At 34.3% G+C, this 19,241-nt stretch overlaps 2 protein-coding genes and 1 pseudogene across 2 annotated transcripts; 2 read left to right on the forward strand and 1 right to left on the reverse strand.

The window, feature by feature from the left end:
• Positions 1–5,971: 5,971 nt before the first annotated feature.
• On the forward strand, positions 5,972–8,075 carry LOC130966134 (60S ribosomal protein L15-1). Its single transcript, XM_057890906.1, has 4 exons — positions 5,972–6,082; positions 6,426–6,592; positions 7,251–7,448; positions 7,536–8,075. The coding sequence occupies exons 1-4, from the start codon at positions 6,079–6,081 to the stop codon at positions 7,779–7,781; spliced, it is 615 nt and encodes a 204-aa protein (XP_057746889.1). The 5' UTR covers positions 5,972–6,078; the 3' UTR covers positions 7,782–8,075.
• Positions 8,076–8,509: 434 nt separating this feature from the next.
• LOC130966124 (uncharacterized) lies at positions 8,510–12,448 on the reverse strand. The gene is made up of 7 exons (XM_057890896.1): positions 12,124–12,448; positions 11,683–11,853; positions 10,561–10,725; positions 10,321–10,485; positions 9,563–9,697; positions 9,246–9,343; positions 8,510–8,932 (listed from the first exon to the last, which is right to left on the reverse strand). Exons 1-7 carry the CDS (start codon positions 12,298–12,300, stop codon positions 8,731–8,733), a joined length of 1,113 nt encoding a protein of 370 aa, XP_057746879.1. The 5' UTR covers positions 12,301–12,448; the 3' UTR covers positions 8,510–8,730.
• LOC130979071 (probable methyltransferase At1g29790) lies at positions 12,405–13,880 on the forward strand (annotated as a pseudogene).
• The last annotated feature ends 5,361 nt before the right edge of the window (positions 13,881–19,241 follow it).

Below are 19,241 nucleotides of genomic sequence, written 5' to 3' on the forward strand. Positions count from 1 at the left end.
AAATAATGCATGTGGCTGATGAGGCTGGGATACAAGGAATATTTTTGACCTATCATCAAACTAGAGCACGAGTCTCACTTATCAAATTATACGTTGAGTTCAAAGAAATTGAAGATGATTTTTTAGAACCCAATATAGAATAGATGGATTATAATACCGAAAGTGAGAAAGAATTTGAAAGTAATTATCAAGTTGTTGGTCCAACTGAAGATGTGAATAAAGATGATATATCAATTGAAGAAATTTGGCAGATGTTGCTAACACACTGATATATCAACATCTATCTGGAGAGCCATTATTTATGCATACTTTGAATCTTGATGTTATATGCTTGTACCAGAATTTTCTGAATATGTCAATACAAGTAAGTTTATTATTATTATTATTATTATTATTATTATTATTATTATTATTATTATTATTATTATTATTATTATTATTATTATTATTATTATTATATGTGTAATTAGGATTATTTGAATTATTATTATTATTATTATTATTATTATTATTATTATTATTATTATTATTATTATTATTATTATTATTATATCATTCGTGTAGTGTCTCCTGTTGTCGCAGACAATGAATTCGTTGTTGGAATGGAGTTTAACTCCAGAGAGGCTGTGATTGCAGCAGTTAAAGAGTATACCATTCAGAAGGGTGTCAATTATAGGGTGTATGAATCAGAACTGACGATATTTTATACTAAATGCATATAATACGGAACAAGTTATGATTAGCTTATCAGAGTTAGTCTTATAAAAAGACAGTATTGTTGGGTGATAAGGAGGTATAATGGTAGTCACACGTGCATCATATTGAAAGCAATATGTGCATGAGGTATATACGATGGGAGAGATCCAAAAGGTATACAGAACCCAATTCAGGCCACTAGGAAATCCAACAACATGGTATGTGTATCAAGGACCACGACTAGTTCCCTATCCTCACCTCAAGCGAGTAGCCAAATGTCGTCCTAAAAAAACACGCTTTTTGAATGAGATGGATGTGCGTGATTTGCGTGGTCCGAGGCGTTGTAGGCTTTGTGGTGGTGAGGGTCACAGCCGAAGTAAATGCCTGCATCATGGGGGAGCTAGTGCTAGTGGCTCGGCTTCGAATGAGTAGTTGTCAGCTTGGCTTATTTTTAGTTGTGTCCATTTATCTCATTTAATCTTGTATTCATTTGTATCCATTTAACTCACTCTTATCTAATCTTATTTTTAGTGGTGTCCATTTAACGTATTTAGGGTGATATTCAGTTGAAGTTTGGTTCTTTCAAGGCACGTTTCACACAATTCAATCCCCTCAGTCTCCTCCTCGTCAACTGCATCGTCAGTCTCCTCCTCGTCCTCTTCAGGCATAAAAATCTGTATTAGAGTCTGGCGACATCCAATCCCCCTATGGACACTCCTACCAGAATTAATAGAAATTCTCTGCATAGAGTGCTCAAAATAGGACTGTGGTGGACGCCTCCCATCCAAAGATAATCGATCAGGAACAACTTCAGGCACCGACACCTGTATAATGTCCTGGGTAGAGAATAAATTATTTTCCCACTACCTTGAACCCAATCAATAATGTGCTTATATTGATCCTCATCATGTGCCGATGTCCCTGGTATTTGTGTCAACGAAAAGTGCAGGACCTGGGTCGGTATGTATTCCTCACGCATGGTAGAGGGCTATGTATATGGCTGTACGGCAGGCTGAGTGGAAGGTTGTGCTATTCCTGTGAGTATGGTGGATATGATATAACAGGATGAGTGAAAGGTTATGGATATTTTTCTGCATATGATGGGTATAAAATTTGTGGTGGGTATGCATATGGTTATGGATGTGGTAGGCATGGATATGGTGGGTATGCATATGGTTGTGAATATGGTTGTTGTTCTTGCTGAGGTGGGTGTTGTTGCTGAGGTAGTTACTCTTGTTGATGTGATTGCACTTGCTGTGATTGTTGGTCTTCATTGGCATGCTCAGAGAGACGCAGGTGATCACCGAATTACGAACATACCAGTCCAAGTACTGGTCAGATGGTTGGTAGTGGTCGACATATGCACCGGTCAATATGGATGCAGGACTGTTTAACCATTGTGAGATCCATTCTTCGTGTTCCATGCCCTCGTTCTTGTTTTTTGGACCCGTCAGCAGTATGTTATGGGACGCGCCGAGTTTCATAGGTCCGACTGGTAGGTCTTGATGAAAGCCAAACTGTCTTCTGATCCTATCAGTGGGATGCTACTCCATAGCCTCAAAGTATATTAAAGGCACAGTCGCACTCTAGAAATCTGCACCATCGTTGATTTCAAATGGAATAACATGCGACACAATCCGGTTGGGACCGTATGCGTCCCACACAAACTGTAAAAACATATCAAATCTCAAAGTTATAAATGCGCAATCATCAATTTAATTTAGCATAAGAAAAAGCATAAATGACAAAACACGTACCTAGTCCAGAGAAAGATCGTCCAACCTGCTCCTGACCTCCGCAGTTGTCCAATTTTTATACTGCTCCATAGCTGATTGATAATCATTGCACCTGACATATTGCAACAACTCGTATTTTTATAAAAATTCGGACATAACCTCCCCTAAAAGTGGACTTAACCACCTTTAAAGATTCCCTCAATTCATAAATCATTTCAACCATCAACCACAATATCATCAAATTAAATCATAAATTATTCATAATATTAGTTACTACAGTAAAAATCACTAAATCCGTATCTTATCTAAATTATATCTGTGAGTGAGTAGAAAGCTAGTATCCATCGGTAGTGGTCCTATTGACGGCATTCATATCCATGCCCATACAAGGAGCAACGGCAGAGCACCATCTATGTCCTTACAATCATACCTAGATGCCCGACATAAAGATCGATACATTTGTGCAAGGCAAGGTGAACCCCAACTAAACTTATGAATCTGAGAAAATTCACGAAGTAACGACAAATACTTCTAGTGCATAGGGATTTCAAACTTGTCACTAAATAACGTCATTCCAAATAGACACATTATGTGACATTTTACATAAATTTTCTTACTTACTGGGTCAGTCAAATGTTGGCGCCACTTTAGGGTGCAGAACCATGCTAGCTTGATTCCGCTTCCTTTGTGGTCGTTCGGGCCAGGAGCACTACCAAATTGGGTCATGCACCTATTCTCTAATCCACTTGTGCTGTAGTTAGTTGATCCAGTAACTGGCAAGCCGTGAGTTCAGAATCCAAAAATCATGGCGACGTCCTCCAAGGTAATCGTGCACTCGCCATGTGGAAGATGAAATGTGTGCGTTTCAGGCCGCCACCTTTCAACCACTGCGTCTATAGTTGGACCGTGAGTCATGATCCTCCCAATCTAAGATATATGATAGAACCCACTCTCTCTTAGTTGTTCTTCTACCTAGCATCATATGAGTCTATTTGGTTTAATTGTCTCGTGTGCAAATTTCTTAAACCTTGAAAACAAAAGTAATAACTAACAGTCAATAACCAGAACTAGTCAATAATTACTATTACTAAATTAATACTCGGTTTAGTAACAAATATAATTAATAATTACTAAAAATCCAAATAATTTATAATCACTAATTGAATTATTAATTATTAAACACAACAGTAAACATAAAAATTACTTACATATACAGAATATTGAAGATATTTTGATATATGCTCGTCAGCACGTGTGATGTCACATTTTCACATTTTTATCTTTAACTCTACAATAAATAAATATACGACCGTTGCTTATATTTTTCTTTTTCCTTTTTTACTGAAAACATTAATAATAATAACTCTTAATCTATTTACTAAACACATATCCTAAATATTAATAATTATCCGATCTAAATTTGTTTCTATTCTTTTAAAATATATATTGCAAAAAAGCCTAAAATTAGTAAACATAGATAAAATTTAATAACAATAATTCTATTTTTCAATCAATAATTAAAATAAAAAAGCCTAACGGTATATATATTAATAATTAATAAGAATTCGGTTTTATTATTAATTTCTAAACGCACTACACATATAAATTAACTAGAAATTCAAATGAATAAAAACTAAAACATCTAACATTTTATATAAAAAATTCTAAAAAGAACCCATATTTATTAAATAATAATCAAGGCTAAAAAATTATTTCCTAATTAAATAAATAATTCTGTCTTAAAATCAATTATTTTAAACAAAACTAAAATTGCTAAATAATTATGTTTTTTAATAAATTATTTAAAATATAACTAAAGTTATTAAAAAAGTGAATTTTCAAAAAAAAAAAACTAAAATTACTAAAACGGGCTGTTTTTTAAAAAAAATATATATAAAATGAAACTAAAAGTAATAAAATTTCTGTTTTTTTTAAATTAATTAAACTAAAAGTAAAATTTATACTAACACAATTTATTAATATTATACACTAACAGAAATTTATTAACACTAACAACTAATACTACTATTATAACTACAACGAAAAAAATATATTTTTAAACTATTCGGCACTAATAATTAATTTATTTATCTACTTAATAAAAAATTAATTTAAAAAAATTATATACTGTTTGTTTTTAGAATATTTAATTTAAAAAATAAGATTAACTTTAACTAACTACTAATAAAACGTATAAAATACTAACTTTTATTTATATATCATTAGCTGTCGCTTTTTTTTTTTGGTTATAGGATAAGAAAAATCCAACTTTCAGAATTTTGTTCTTCAAATAGAATGAGAATGGAGATGGAGACTCGACTGAAAAAGAAAGAATGAAGGAAGAAGGGAGTTGGCGTTTGGGTTGACATGCGGCAAGAGAGAGGAAGTTGCCAAGTGTCGCCAATAAAACGTCGGCGATGTTTTGTTCAATATGTCAGTGATATTTTTCTTCATAACGACAACAACGTTTTCATCACGACTCTCATAACGCCATTAATCATGCATGCTAGTTCATTTTGGTGGGTAACACCAATATTAAAAACAATATTGACCCAATATTAAAAATAAAAAGTTTAAAAACTCTCTATGATTTTAAATTATTTTTTATTTAATAAATCACAGCACATCTCAATTTTATAAGTAAAAAGTTTTGTAATTCAAAAGTTTTAAATTATTTTTAATAAATTTTAAATTTTAATTTTTTATATTAATAAATTATATCAATTCTTACTTTTTAAATTCATCTAAATTATACTATAAATAATTTTATTTTAAGAGATTATATTTTATACCTACAACTACTTATATTTTGTTTATAGTGGAATACACATATATCATGTACATTATTTTGAATTTAGAGTTTTAGATTTATAATCACATAAAATTTAGTATATATCTTATTTGTATTCGAGATACTTTTTAAAAAAATATAACATATTTCGGTTACAGTACAAAAATTGATGTAATAGGAGATAAAAAGTAAATATTCACTAAATTACATATTAATTTATTTATTCAAAAAAAATCCAATGATCGAATTATTGTAGGTATTTTATAAACAAAACATTTAGGTAGCATTTGTTTTGAGGTACTAAGACAGAGACTGAGAGACTGAGATTCAGTATTGTGTTTGTTAGTTCAGAGACTGGTACTAAAATTTCTGTCTCTGTCTCTAAAATTTCAGTATTTCAGTACCTCAAAAAAGTAGGGACACAGGGGACTGAAATTTTTAGAGATGAAGACTGAAACTTTAATAACATTTTATACCTAAAATACTTTCATTTCAATTAATTAATTCCAATTTTACCCTTTGTGAAAATTAAATTAGAATTTCATTCTTGTTTCAATTCCTGTCTCCCATTTTGCACCAAACAGAATACTGAGATTTATTTCAATCCCTGTCTCTTAGTCTCCGTCTTTCAGTCTCAGTCTTTCTGTCTCTGTCTCTCCACCAAACGCTACTTTAGGGCTTATTTCCTTGCGACGGGAAAACCATTAAATTAAAAATTAATAAATAAAAGGGCTCAGAATTCGCTTCACTGTAGCTGGCCCTGTCTATAAAATGTTCGAGCAGCACCTTCAGTTACATTTCAAACCCTAAAGCACCACCTTCCTTCACTGCGACTGCGGGTGTTCCTCCGCCACCATGGGTATTCTCTCTCTCTCTCTCCGCTGTTGTGTTCTTACGATTCAACGACCATTTCGCATTGATGCCCTCGTGACGTTTTAGTCTATTCTCATTGTTAATATTGGCATGCATGATGTTTAGTTTTCATGGAAATTGTTTCCATAGTGATGGACATTGGTATATCATATAGCTTGAGATATTTCGGTTTCAGATGATAACAGTCTGTTCCACTTGTTTGTGCTTTCGATTTCCTTGACCGCAGTGTGCCTAGCATTTTATTTGTATCTGTGAGAGAAATTAATGGTTGTTATATGATTTGGTATTTATCTTGCGTTGTGTTGTGTTGGGTATGAATACTTGAATAGGTGCTTATAAGTATGTTTCGGAGCTCTGGCGCAAGAAGCAATCGGATGTAATGAGATTCTTGCAGAGGGTAAGGTGCTGGGAGTATCGTCAGCAGCCTTCCATTGTCCGTGTCACTAGGCCAACCCGCCCCGACAAGGCTCGTCGCTTGGGTTACAAGGCCAAACAGGTCAATTTCCGTTTATGTGATGGTTTTATTGCGTATTGCACTATTTATGTTGTGTTTTTCTTTGCTAGAATTTATCTTGAAGTGTGCCAACAATCAATTACCAAGTAATAAGAATGATAAATTCTTTCGTCGTTCTTATTTTTACTTGTTTAGGAGTTAGGAGTAAGTGAAATAGTTGTTTGATTGAGTGACCTTTGTGTATTTTACCATGATTATGATGAGATGCTGGTTATGCGGTGTCCTGAAGCATATGCATTTCCCCCATGTGGGATTTTTCATGTGCAATGATTGGATGCTTCCTGAGACCAGCTATAGTGAAATTCACAGTCGGTCAATACCAGGCATTCTTTTTCCCTTGATATAGAATTTGCATTTGTCAAGATCCGACACAATTTTTGTTACTGCGATAATATATATTGTTTATGAGATCTTGAAATAGATTGGGGGTTAAGCGGGTGTTGTGATTCATTATGCAATCTCTCTTGTAGAGTTGCATAGATGCAACAATTAGACTCTTTGTGAGGGCTAAAGCAAACTAAGCAGCCAATCATCTGACCAAGCAAATTTCTTTATTACAAAATTTGCTTTTGTCAAGATCTGGCACAATGCTTACGCATTCGATACTATCTAATTTTGACTGTCTTTTGTAATATTCCAGGGATATGTGGTTTACCGTGTTCGTGTGCGAAGGGGTGGCCGCAAGAGACCTGTTCCAAAGGGTATTGTTTATGGCAAGCCCACGAACCAGGGTGTTACTCAACTGAAATTTCAGCGAAGCAAGAGGTCTGTTGCTGAGGAGAGGGCGGGACGGAAGCTAGGTGGCCTCAGGGTCCTCAATTCTTATTGGGTGAATGAGGTTTGTTAATTTCTCACATTTTTTAAGTGAGACATGATTATACACCAGTCTTGTTCATCACATAGTGCAATTGTTTCATGCTTACAGGACTCGACATACAAATACTTCGAGATCATTATGGTGGATGTTGCGCACGCAGCTATTAGAAATGATCCAAGGATCAATTGGCTCTGCAATCCGGTCCATAAACACAGGGAACTTCGCGGCCTCACCTCTGCTGGGAAGTCTAACAGGGGTTTACGTGGCAAGGGACATCTTTACCACAAAAATCGTCCTTCCCGCAGGGCAACCTGGAAGAGAAACAATACCCTTTCCCTCCGCCGTTACCGTTGATTTCACTTGTTATTTTATGGTGCTTCATTACTTTTTGGAATGCATTATATGTTGATGGTGTTTTTATGACTTGGATATTGATGAGTTTTGAACCAGTAGGTCATCTTTCTCCGGAACCTCATTAGTGTTAAAGTAGTGGAGACCAATATTGTAAGGTTTGTTATATGCCAGAAATTTTTTCTTGTGTTGCTTTCGTAAGTTCTTTCTCATGGGAAATCTCGTGCTATGGTAATTTTGGGGTATGTACTAGACTTGTAATTTTAAGTCATGGAATTTAGATTCACGTGAGAACAAGAGATGAATGTAAACAATGAAATAAAGCGCCTTTTAAGGAATGCAGGAAAAAAGAATAATTTATCCAACTGCACTGAATGAAATTATTGCAGGCGAGCTTTCACTACTAGTAAGCCGAAGTTGATCATTTGCAAGTTTCATGATTTAGATTGATGCTAAAACTTTGAAATCTTAAAAAGTCAAATATCGTATGTAAATATGTAATTGAGAGGCCAAGTAACTCGGATTTTTGCGGATTTAAGAGCCATGTATAGACATTACTACATTAGAAGCCACAGTGCCACACTATATCCCGGAAATTATCAAGTAATGAGAACAGAAAAAGTACCAGACTAATAAAAGGACTTTTTTCTCTCTAGCGGCTGAGTTTTCAGCGGTTACTGATTTGGATGATCTGAATCAAGTATATTGCACAATCAATTATATTAACCTACAATTATATCAGTAAATAAAATCCAATAATATCTGTTGGCCAAAGAAGCCCACTATTTCTGAAATAATATATTGTCAATTAACAATTCAGTTTTCCTGAAAGTATATTGCATGAGCTACGAGCTAAATTTCGCAAAGTACTAAAACATAGCATCTGGGTGGAAGGAATGTAATATTCACAAAGTATTCAAGTACTTCTATTTACGTAGTGATAGTAGACATATCAATTTTTAATCTCATCCATAACTTCCTCAATAGTAACAAATCTTCCATATTCTATAGAGAGCTGTGCTGCAACTCCCATTGCAACAGATATCAATCCATCTTGCAAATCTACAGCAGGACCCTTTTCACCTTTGGTCCTTATTGCAGTTAAGAAGTTAAGGTGTTCCAGATAGCTGGACCCATGGTGCAACCCATCATATCTGTAGATGCATACAAAATACATGAATAAATGATTATATTCACAGATGATAGCTCATGATCATATACATCAGCAACAATTACAAAGTGATATCCCACTTGGATCAAACTACATTAAAGTGCTTTGTCTTAAATTATATCTTTGTTTAGCTCAATTATATTAAAAAATCTTAATTTCTTCCTAGACTTTGTTGGGTCTCCCTCTATGTATATAGCTATAGAACTATACTCCAACTGATCCATTAAATTCATTTAAGCAACTTAAATCTTATACTGATAATGATGAACTAGTTAACAGATAGAGAAGCCACCAACTTTATTCTGGGATCTTCAGCCTTTAAAGTCTGAACACCATCTCTCCCTGCTTGACGTGTACCAAAGTGCACGATACTTTCAGGAACATAAGCCTCTCCCTGTTAAAAATATTTTGAATTCAGATGCAAAGAATACTAATAACCATCTTGACATGAATAATGGATGAAACTTTCTTTTCTAGCCTTAAATGAACTATATCAGTGAAAGAGATCAAACTGCAGCATAATTGATTGGCTTCAAACAGTCAAATTTGTTGTTGTCTTAAGCAGGTTACCATAAATTAAGTACATTAAGTGGTGAAAGGAAGAGTAATTTACCTTTCCAACATCACCAACAACAGATATTTCTTGCTCATTTTTACTTCCTTCAGCAAACATACAAAGATCAAGCATTCCTCTAGAACCATTATCAAATTCGACAATAACATAAGCATTGTCAATGATATCTGGCACCTGTCCAAAATAATTTTTTTCAAGTAATTACAATATAAAAGGACATTGCATGAAGCAAAAACCTGATGCTAATTGCAGTTTTTAAAACACAATCACATCATTCAGTTGGAAGTTAGAACTGTGACAATAAGAACTTAAGTTCTTAAATCTGAACCTGGTAAAACAAAATATATCTCAACATAGCAAAAAACCAGTCAGCAGTATTTTACCAACAAAGAAAAAACACCAGGGAACTTCAACTCTGTTTAATCAAGGCTTCATGTTAATCACATATTTAATCACTAATGTCTCTCTAACATACCTGCCATGGGTGCATAAGATTAGGATATTTCAATTTAGCATTCTCTCAGATTATTACATTCATTATTCAGAAAGACTTTTGCTCAGTCCTATAAAAAGGTTATCTATTATACATTTAGTTCACTATCATTTGAAAACTTTAATTTGTTCAATATATCATGGAACTTAAGCCAGCTTAGTGCAATTTCTATTTCTGGATTGAAGAATGATTTTAGATATTATAAATATTATAATAAGTCAGTAGTAGTAAATCATATAGGCCACTAATAATATTGTGATTAAAAGTTTGGTATCACTGTAACTAAATGCAGCATCAGATCTACCTTCCCATCATATATTTCATCCTTGTGATTAACATCAATAGCTCCAGAAGCCATCACACGAACAGGATTTGTACCAACAAACAGCCTCATCAAATCGAAGAAGTGGCAACACTTCTCTACTAGAGTTCCCCCAGAGTTAATATTGAACCGATTCCAATTGTTCACCTATGATCAGTATCAGCATTTCAGCTTACTTGCTATGAAAACCAAAACATATAGTCTTAGTTCTAAAAGACTAACCTTCACCAAGAAAGGGAAACGGTGCTCCCGAATCGCTACCATTCTGACCTGTCCAAGGCTTCCTTCCTTAACTATTTCTATCAATTTTGCAACAGGTGGCATGTATCTATATTCCAAGCCAACTTGTACCAATATATCTGGTCTCTTTCTAGCAGCTTCAACAACCTAATCCAAAGACATAGGAAAACAGATTAGTGCATTTCCAAATAATCAAAGGAAATATAAACAGCATTATTTAACATCTGCAACTAATGCTTCAAATCATCATCAAAAGATGCATCGTACCACATACGGAAATGATATACCCTCCTAAACTCCATCCTAATTATCCTCCTAATTTCTAAACAAGGTAAAAAGTTAAATGTACTTAGTCTCTTGAAAACATAAAATACACTCACTATCTTCAATTCGAAACCAGGGTGACAATTTAGGAGTATGTATCATCATTTATCCAAATATTCTGCGTGTTGAATTTAGAGAGATGAGAATGCTAGTTGTATTACACCGTAACCATGGCATCTACTCATTTGCCAAAGGAAAAATGTTTACGACATTTATGTAGCATGCTTCATTGGTTTACATACTACTACAATTTATATCAAAACTCTGCTACCAATAATTCTAACTTCAACGGTAAAAGTATAGTTGATATCTCCGATCTTGATTGAGAGACCAACCAAGAAGATAACAATCTACAAAATCTTTTTTTTACTAGTCTGTCCTTAATGTAAAAGTACATTAAAAGAGTAAAGCTTCTTTCTGGTTTTCAAGATTCTCGCAATTGTTTGAATTGGTCATCAAGATTTTAAAAATATCAATTTGATCCCTAAAGTTACACTTTGTGATTCACTTTGATCTTTCTGTCAATGAGCATTACTAAATGTGAGGGGCGTCACTTTGTACCTTCTGTATCACAAAGTGACACATAATCACCGTTAGTGAAGTACTTCAATGCAAAGACCAAATTGAATAGAGGAGTGTAACTTCAAGGACTAAATTGCTATTTCAATATCTCGAGGACCAATTTGAATCTTCGGGTCTAGGACCAGATTGAACCTTTACTCATAATCATAACCCAGTTGACCTGTTAGCAGAGACAAATCCATAGAATGAAGATCAAACCTCTTTGCAGTGAGAGACAGTGGTGCACAGTGGCTTTTCTACAAGTACATGATGGGGTTTAGGATAATTGATTATGTCCATTAGAATTCTGTAATGGGTCATGTTAGGTGTGGATACCACCAATACATCACACAGTTCACTTTCCAACAACTCCTTGTGACCTGAGAAAACCTTCACAGCTTTCAATGTCATTCACCTTATAAACAGCAAAATAAGATTCATGAAGAGTTGATTTTTCAAGATAATTGCAGCAAGAAATTTTCAAACGGAACTTCATACAATAAATTTCACCATTCGAAGTAAAGATATTATTATTAATATTATCACCAGTGTCCAAGTTTATCAAAAAGAATTCCTCAGCTGGTAAGATTTTTATGCTTTGGGACCTAAACTTGTAAACCCTAAAAATGATGAATAATTCAAAAGAATGATTGATGATACCTTGAGAGGCCAACTAAAGGAATGTGCTAATTCAAGGGAGAGTTGCTGCGACGGAACATGAGGATCAGCAACCGCCACAACCGCCACGCCTTCGCCGCGAAGATGGTGTAAGTTCATCAGATGCTCCCTTCCCATCATTCCCACACCTATGATCCCATACTTCACTATAGCAGCCATGGATTCTGAATTTCTGAAACCACTAACTGTTCCGAAAACTAAAAACTTCACACCTAAGTTGTTGTTGTTTATGGAGTGAGTAATCTGACAGTCATAAAGGAGACATGGAAATTGAAATCCATTTATTGGTTGTTCGGTATCCGACAATATTACAAGTCAGCATTAACCAACTGTTTGACATCTTTCACTTCTCAGCAAGGTTTACATGGCTCGGTCCGGTATGAAGACTTATCCGGATCTGAAGCATTTTTGTACATATTGGTCTGGATTTGAAGCGGCTTGAATTTAATTCGGTAAAAAAAAAAATAAAAAACATTCAGAAGAATACTTCAATCGAATTCAGATCATATTTCGAATCACCCGATTCGGTGAGGATACATATTCTAAAATTATTGTTTTGTGTTTAAGAATTAAAAAGTATAAAATTTTAGACTAATATATAATATTTTATATTAGAGAAAAGGATAAATTAGTCTCTGACTTTTTATTCTGGAGACATTTTAGTCCCTGACCATTGGAAAATACTTTTAAGTCTCTGACATTCTTAAAAGTTGGACGGATCAGTTCCTCCGTCCATAAGCCACCGTCAGACCCAACGGAAAAGGCTGACGTGGCTCTCTCCTCTGCTTACCTTGGCATCACAGCTTCCCACGTGGCACATTAGTGAGATGGAGCTTTTGAAAAATGGACACATAAGTCCCTGTTGCTCAAAACGACATCGTTTTATGTGCTACCCTAATCCTTACCTTCTTCAATGACACTGAACCTTGTTCTTCTGATGGCAATGGTGGCCACCAACATCCTCTCACTCTATCACCTCTCTTCAACTCTCCAATCGCCAAAATCACCCCCTCTCCCGCCGCCGCTAGCTACTTCTCCCGAACCGTGCCGCACAAACTCTCATCCCCTCTCCCTCAAGCCCTTTCCCTTCTTCACTCCCCAATTTCTCTGTAATTTGGGACCATTACCCTTGCAAATCCTTCGATTGTTTCCACCGCCAAAACCCTAACCTAGGCTTCAACCCTTCCTCTGATTCGTCCAAGTTCACAACCTACAAGACCGACCTCGATCTCCCGATCTCGCAGCTCTTCCAGATTGCCAAGTCCACAAAGTCAGTCATCCGGCTGGGCTTCGATGTCGGTGGCGGCACTGGGTCATTCGCCGCCACGACGAAGCTCCGCAACGTGACAGTTGTGACGACGACTATGTGCATGGGTGTGCCATACAGCGAGGCGGTGGCGCTAAGGGGGCTTGTGCCACTTCACGTGCCGCTGCAGCAGCGGCTACCGGTGTTCGACGGAGTGGTCGACCTTGTGCGGTGCGGGTGTGCCGTGAACCGGTGGATTCCAGTGACGATGATGGAGTTCTTGCTGTTTGATGTGGATAGGATTTTGAGAGGTGGAGGGTACTTGTGAATTGACAGATTCTTCAACAAAGGGGTGGACTTTGAAAAGCTGTATGCGCCATTGATTGGAAAATTAGGTTACAAGAAGGTGAAGTAGGCCGATGGGAATAAGACTGATGCTAGTGATTTTTTTTGTGCCTGTAAGCTACATTGTGAATTTTGGCTGTGTACCTAAATTAAAAAAAAATTGTGAACCACAAGTTATTCGAGTGAGTTGCAGCTGAGGCATATTTTTTATTCTCAGGGGAAAAAATTGGTTTTTGTTGTTGATCACAGGGAACTAAATCTTGTATCTTTGGTGCATTTAAATACCATAGAATGAGCATATACCAGGGTGAAAAAAAATGCTGGCTGAGGCACAAATCTCGGTTATTCCGGATACTAACCTTAACCCGGAGAATGCTGTTTCAATCCAAAATGGGGATCCTGTTGTTTCTTCATCTCTTTCAAATGCAACCACAACTCAACAGCCAGGTTGCTTGTTTACTTTCGTCCCTAATTTGTTTCATTATAACTTATGAGTGATGTCAGGCTTTGGTGATTAATATGTTTCATGGTTGAGAAGTATAGACGAAGGAAGATCGACGAATCTGCACACTGTGTTCTTCAATGTTCTAAATCTAAACGCTTCGTTTCCAGTCTTTGAATTTTTTTTAAGTACAGGGACTTATTTGTCCAATTTTTAAAAGTACTCTTCCAGTCAGCAGTCCACATGTTAATCCGTCATGCCACGTCATCAGAACGGAGCCACGTCAAACTTTTCTGTTGGGTCTGACGGAGGCAATTGGACGGAAGGACTCATCCGTCCAAAATTTGTGAAGGTCGGGGATTTAAATGTATTTTCAAATGCTCAGGGACGAAAATGTCTGCGGGGCAAAAGGTCAAGGACCTATTTGTCCTTTTCTCTTTATGTTATTTATATGAGACTTACATATTTGGTGTTATTAGTATTAATTTATGATTATGTTTTAATTTTAAAATTTGGTTAGTATTTATTATATTTTTTAAAATAAATTTTGTCATATAAAATAATTGTTAGAGATTTTGGACTACTCTCATACTAGCATTTAAGAAGATAATACTTTTTGTCTTGAATTTGTGTTTTTTAACCAATATTGTTTAAAATTAATTATAAATTAATCTATTTATTTTTAATAAAAATAATTGTTAAACTAGGATAGAAATACTAATGCGGAGTTTTACAACACCACAACTCAACAAGTACACCATATCGTATCAAGTAATATTATGGGAGTAAGTTATCGCTCTCACGAGAATTAACAGACTGAGCATGCAAGAGTTAATCGATTATTCTAATTACACAATAACAAATTAGAATTTTGGAAATATCCATTAACACAACAGAGAGTAAACTGAAGGCAAATTGTAAACAATTAAGGAAGTAGTACAAATAAAGAAACATTAAGGTTTCAGAGATGCTTAAAACTTCAGGAAGAATGTTTTTCACTATTTACTTTAATTATGCAAAGATGTATCTTACAACGAACCCTAATTAATCAAATCTCAATTTCTTGATCAATTAATTATGATAAGAGGTGAAGCACATATACTGATTCAAAAATCACACAATTCTCAATACTTAAAACCTAGTTGATTTAATGTCACCTATCAAGCCAAGTTCAAAACTTAAAGAATTGAGAGAAGAGGTTTCAAGTTTAATTCTAACAAACAACTTTTTCAAGATGAATATAGAATTCAATTCAGATTTAAACTATTTTCCAATAGATTCAAACCCTTGTGATGAAGAACGAAAATTTAATTCTTAAAAAATATCAATACGTTAATCAAAAGTAGAAAAGTAATAACATTAGCCCATAATAATAAACAAATCTTTAACATTAACAAAGGAGATTAGTTGCTCTTAGTACAAAAACAAAATCTCTGAATTGTGAAAATGGCTGGAAGAAGAGAGCCACCTGAGTGTCTCTCCCCTTTAAAATACTAACCCTAATTTAAGATTAAAAAAAATCAAAATTAAAACAGAATCAAATCTAAATTAATTAATGTTTTTCAAATAGTTTTTCATCGTAAGTTAAATTGTAGATAATTATTCATCAATGCTTCAAATCATGGGCCTTGTGCTCAAACTTTAATCATCAACTCAAGTGCTTTAAAGGATTGGAGATTAAGAGAGATTTAGCAAGAAGTCACAAGCCCTGGGAGTGGCCCATGATAGTGCGTGAGGCGCATGAAGCCTTAAGTAAAGTGCAAGCCCAACAAAGAGGAATTAGAGGTCTCTGTTTGGTAGTGTGAAGCGCACCAAGCTACATGTGAGGTGTATGATGTGTTGCGTGAAGTACAACAACACATGCGTGAAGCGCAAGCTTGGAGGGCAGCCCTTGGAGGTGAGGTTGGGGCTTGCGCAAGGCGCATAGAGGAATACGTAAAGCGCATGGGATGATAGTGCCCCCTAGGAGAGTGCTTGGATGCTGCGTGAGGCGCATGTGGGGCTGGCCATGGAGGATACTTTGAGGCTTGGTTGTCCTTGGAGGCTTTGTGATGAACAAAACTCTTCTGCTTAGCTTGTTCTATCCTTGTCTTGCTTGTTCCTTTTCTTTTTTGTTTGTGCTTGATTTCTTTCAAGATCTCCTGTAACAAAAGAAATTCACACACTCAAGATAATATGTACTAAACCATGAATTGATTACTTAAAATAACAAGAATCATTAGTTTATGTACTGAAATAAAGAAGAAAAAACTACTAAAGATGCGGATGCATCAGATACAAAGATGCATGAAATTATGATTAAAGGCCTGGTTTTTACACGGTTTTTATCCGATATAATTGTGGTCCAAATGTGTATAAATTTTATCGCGTCTAGAGTCACATTAGGATCTAAAAAATAGGCCTGGTATATATTTAAGGCTGGATTTGAATTAGGACAAACGCGATTTCACCTGACTCATGTACACTCCTACTTCTTACCTCCTAGCGTCTTACTAAAATATCGTCTTTCACTTTGTATTGGGAGAAAGTTATACACTAACATTGAAAATCGAATATGATTTGCACCGCTATTGAGTCATTGGTCTTGAAATTTAATTAATTTAATAATAATTCAATCAAAATAATCAAATTATAATAAAATAGTTTATATAATCATAAATAAATACATAAAAATAAAAATATTTATATTAAATTGTATTTTTATTATATTAATCAATATTAATATGTTAAATTATAATTTTTCGACTAAAATTTTATATTAGTAGTGTACTATATAATCATTTGATTAAAATCTTTTGGTGATTTGTATTTTTTGAATTTGCAGTAGATTTATTAAGAATTTAGACATTTTAATCATTTTAAAATTATTTTTACCTTTTGAACACAACGTATTTTTAAAATTATACGTATTATAATTTATCTATTTAGTATTTTAAATATAGGTATGACCTATGATTAAAAAAATAAATTAAATAAATGTTACCCCAAACGAGAAAAAATCTTAATAAAAAGAAAAAAATATTTGTTGGACCTAAAAAATGACTAATTTATATTTCTATTGGTCTATTATAAGAGTAAAATATAAATTCAAACGTATCATTTCTCACTTCCTTGTATTATACTAATAACATATCATAAAAGATGACTAAATTTTTAAAGTAATATCTTAAATTTATAGCTTTTATTATTTTATTTTCTCAAATTCAAAATTTACAATACTGATTTCTCATATTTAATTTTGGATATTATATTACTTCTTGAACCTTTTCTAGCACCAAATCAATATACGAAGTGTTGAGTTAACTTTGACTTGCCATATTAAATACGGGATTAAACAACATCATTTTGTTTTGACGGTTAAACAAGACAAAATTAAAAAAACAAAAAAAATTTATATAATATACAAACTGTTTTATCTTTTTTTTTTTTAACTTTTCTCCTTTTGTTCCTCGCTTCTTAACGATCTTCTTGCTCTTTTGGTGTATACACCATTTTTGTTTTTGGAAAAAAAGTCAAAAACGGTTCAGATTTTAATTCCGATTGATTCACCAATTCTCGAATAATTTTACCGTTCATTACTAATTTAAGAATTGGATGATTTCGTCTAAGGTTTGAACTGGATTGGCTATCGATTTTTAATAGAATAGTTTGACTAAACGATTCAATTCAATTTCCAGAACCATTATTAAGATATTTAATTTTTTAAAGGCAATTGTGCTCTCTGATTGGCTATCGATTTTTAGTAGAATAGTTTGACTAAACGATTCAATTCAATTTCTAGAACCATTATTAAGATATTTAATTTTTTAAAGGCAATTGCGCTCTCTTATGCCTTTATCCAAATGATGATTAGATTTTTGACGGTTTAGAATTCACAAATGAATTCTCGTTGCAAGTATAGATTCTAAACCAACAAAAATCCTTTCATACAAAAGATTGTTTGTCACAAGTAACAAACCCCTAAATTTATAAACCGAAGTATTCAAACCTCGGGTCGTTCTCCCTAGGAATTACAATAAAGTGTCTTGTTATTGGTTAGAAATGTGTTTTGGGATTTTGGATAAGAAGCATGAAAAGTAAATGGCAATGAGAATAAACTAACAACTATAAAAGACTCTTGGCAAGGTATGAAAATTAGAAGTCCTATCCTAGTTATCCTTTTCAATTGTGATGAGAATTGTTCATTGCTACCACTTAGTTAACCCTTACTAAATGAAGGAAAGTCAAGTGGATGAATTGACTTGAGCCACAAGTCCTAGCCAACTCCCAAGGAAAGACTAGCTTTAGTGCACTCCAAACCAATTAGCAATCTCTCCAATTACCAATCAACAAAGGAATTAGATAACTCAAGTGTCACTAATTACTCTACTTAGGCCAAGAGGAACAAAATCTATACTATATCTAGAAGAGACATTTCAACAAACACATAAAAGACAATAAAAGTAAACAACATAAATTGCAAGAATTAAAGAGAGATCTAACTACAAAGGCAAGAGATCAACAATAGAAAAGCAAAGAAGAACAATTATTATGAATTACCTCTTATTGAATTGAAAGAAAATGGAAAGAACAATAGTAGATCTACAACAAAGTATAAAAACAACATAAAGGAAATTACAACAAAGAGTAGAAGAATGATGAATGTAACAACAAAGAATTGAGAAGTAGAAGTAGAAGAGAACATGAATTAAAACCTAGATCTAAGAACTAAACCTAATCCTAATCCTAATTCTAGAGAGAAGTGAGAGCTTCTCTCTCTAGAAACTAACTCTAACTACTTCTAAAACTAAACTATGACTAATGATCAAAAGTATGTTGACTCCCCTTCAATCCTTGGCTTAAATAGCATCAGAAATGAGTTGGATTGGGCCCACAAGGCTTCTAAAATTGCTGGCCACGAGTTGCATTAAGTGGATCATGTGCCACCATCGGTGCGTCCGTGTACTGTGCGCGTGCGCGCCTCTATGCGCGATGCAACTATAGCAAATCTTATATCGTTTCGAAACCCCGGATGTTAGCTTTCTAACCCAACTGGAACCGCATGATTTGGACCTCTGTAGCTCAAGT

Source organism: Arachis stenosperma, chromosome 1, assembly GCF_014773155.1.
Source record: "Arachis stenosperma cultivar V10309 chromosome 1, arast.V10309.gnm1.PFL2, whole genome shotgun sequence".
Classification (NCBI taxonomy): Eukaryota; Viridiplantae; Streptophyta; class Magnoliopsida; order Fabales; family Fabaceae; genus Arachis; species Arachis stenosperma.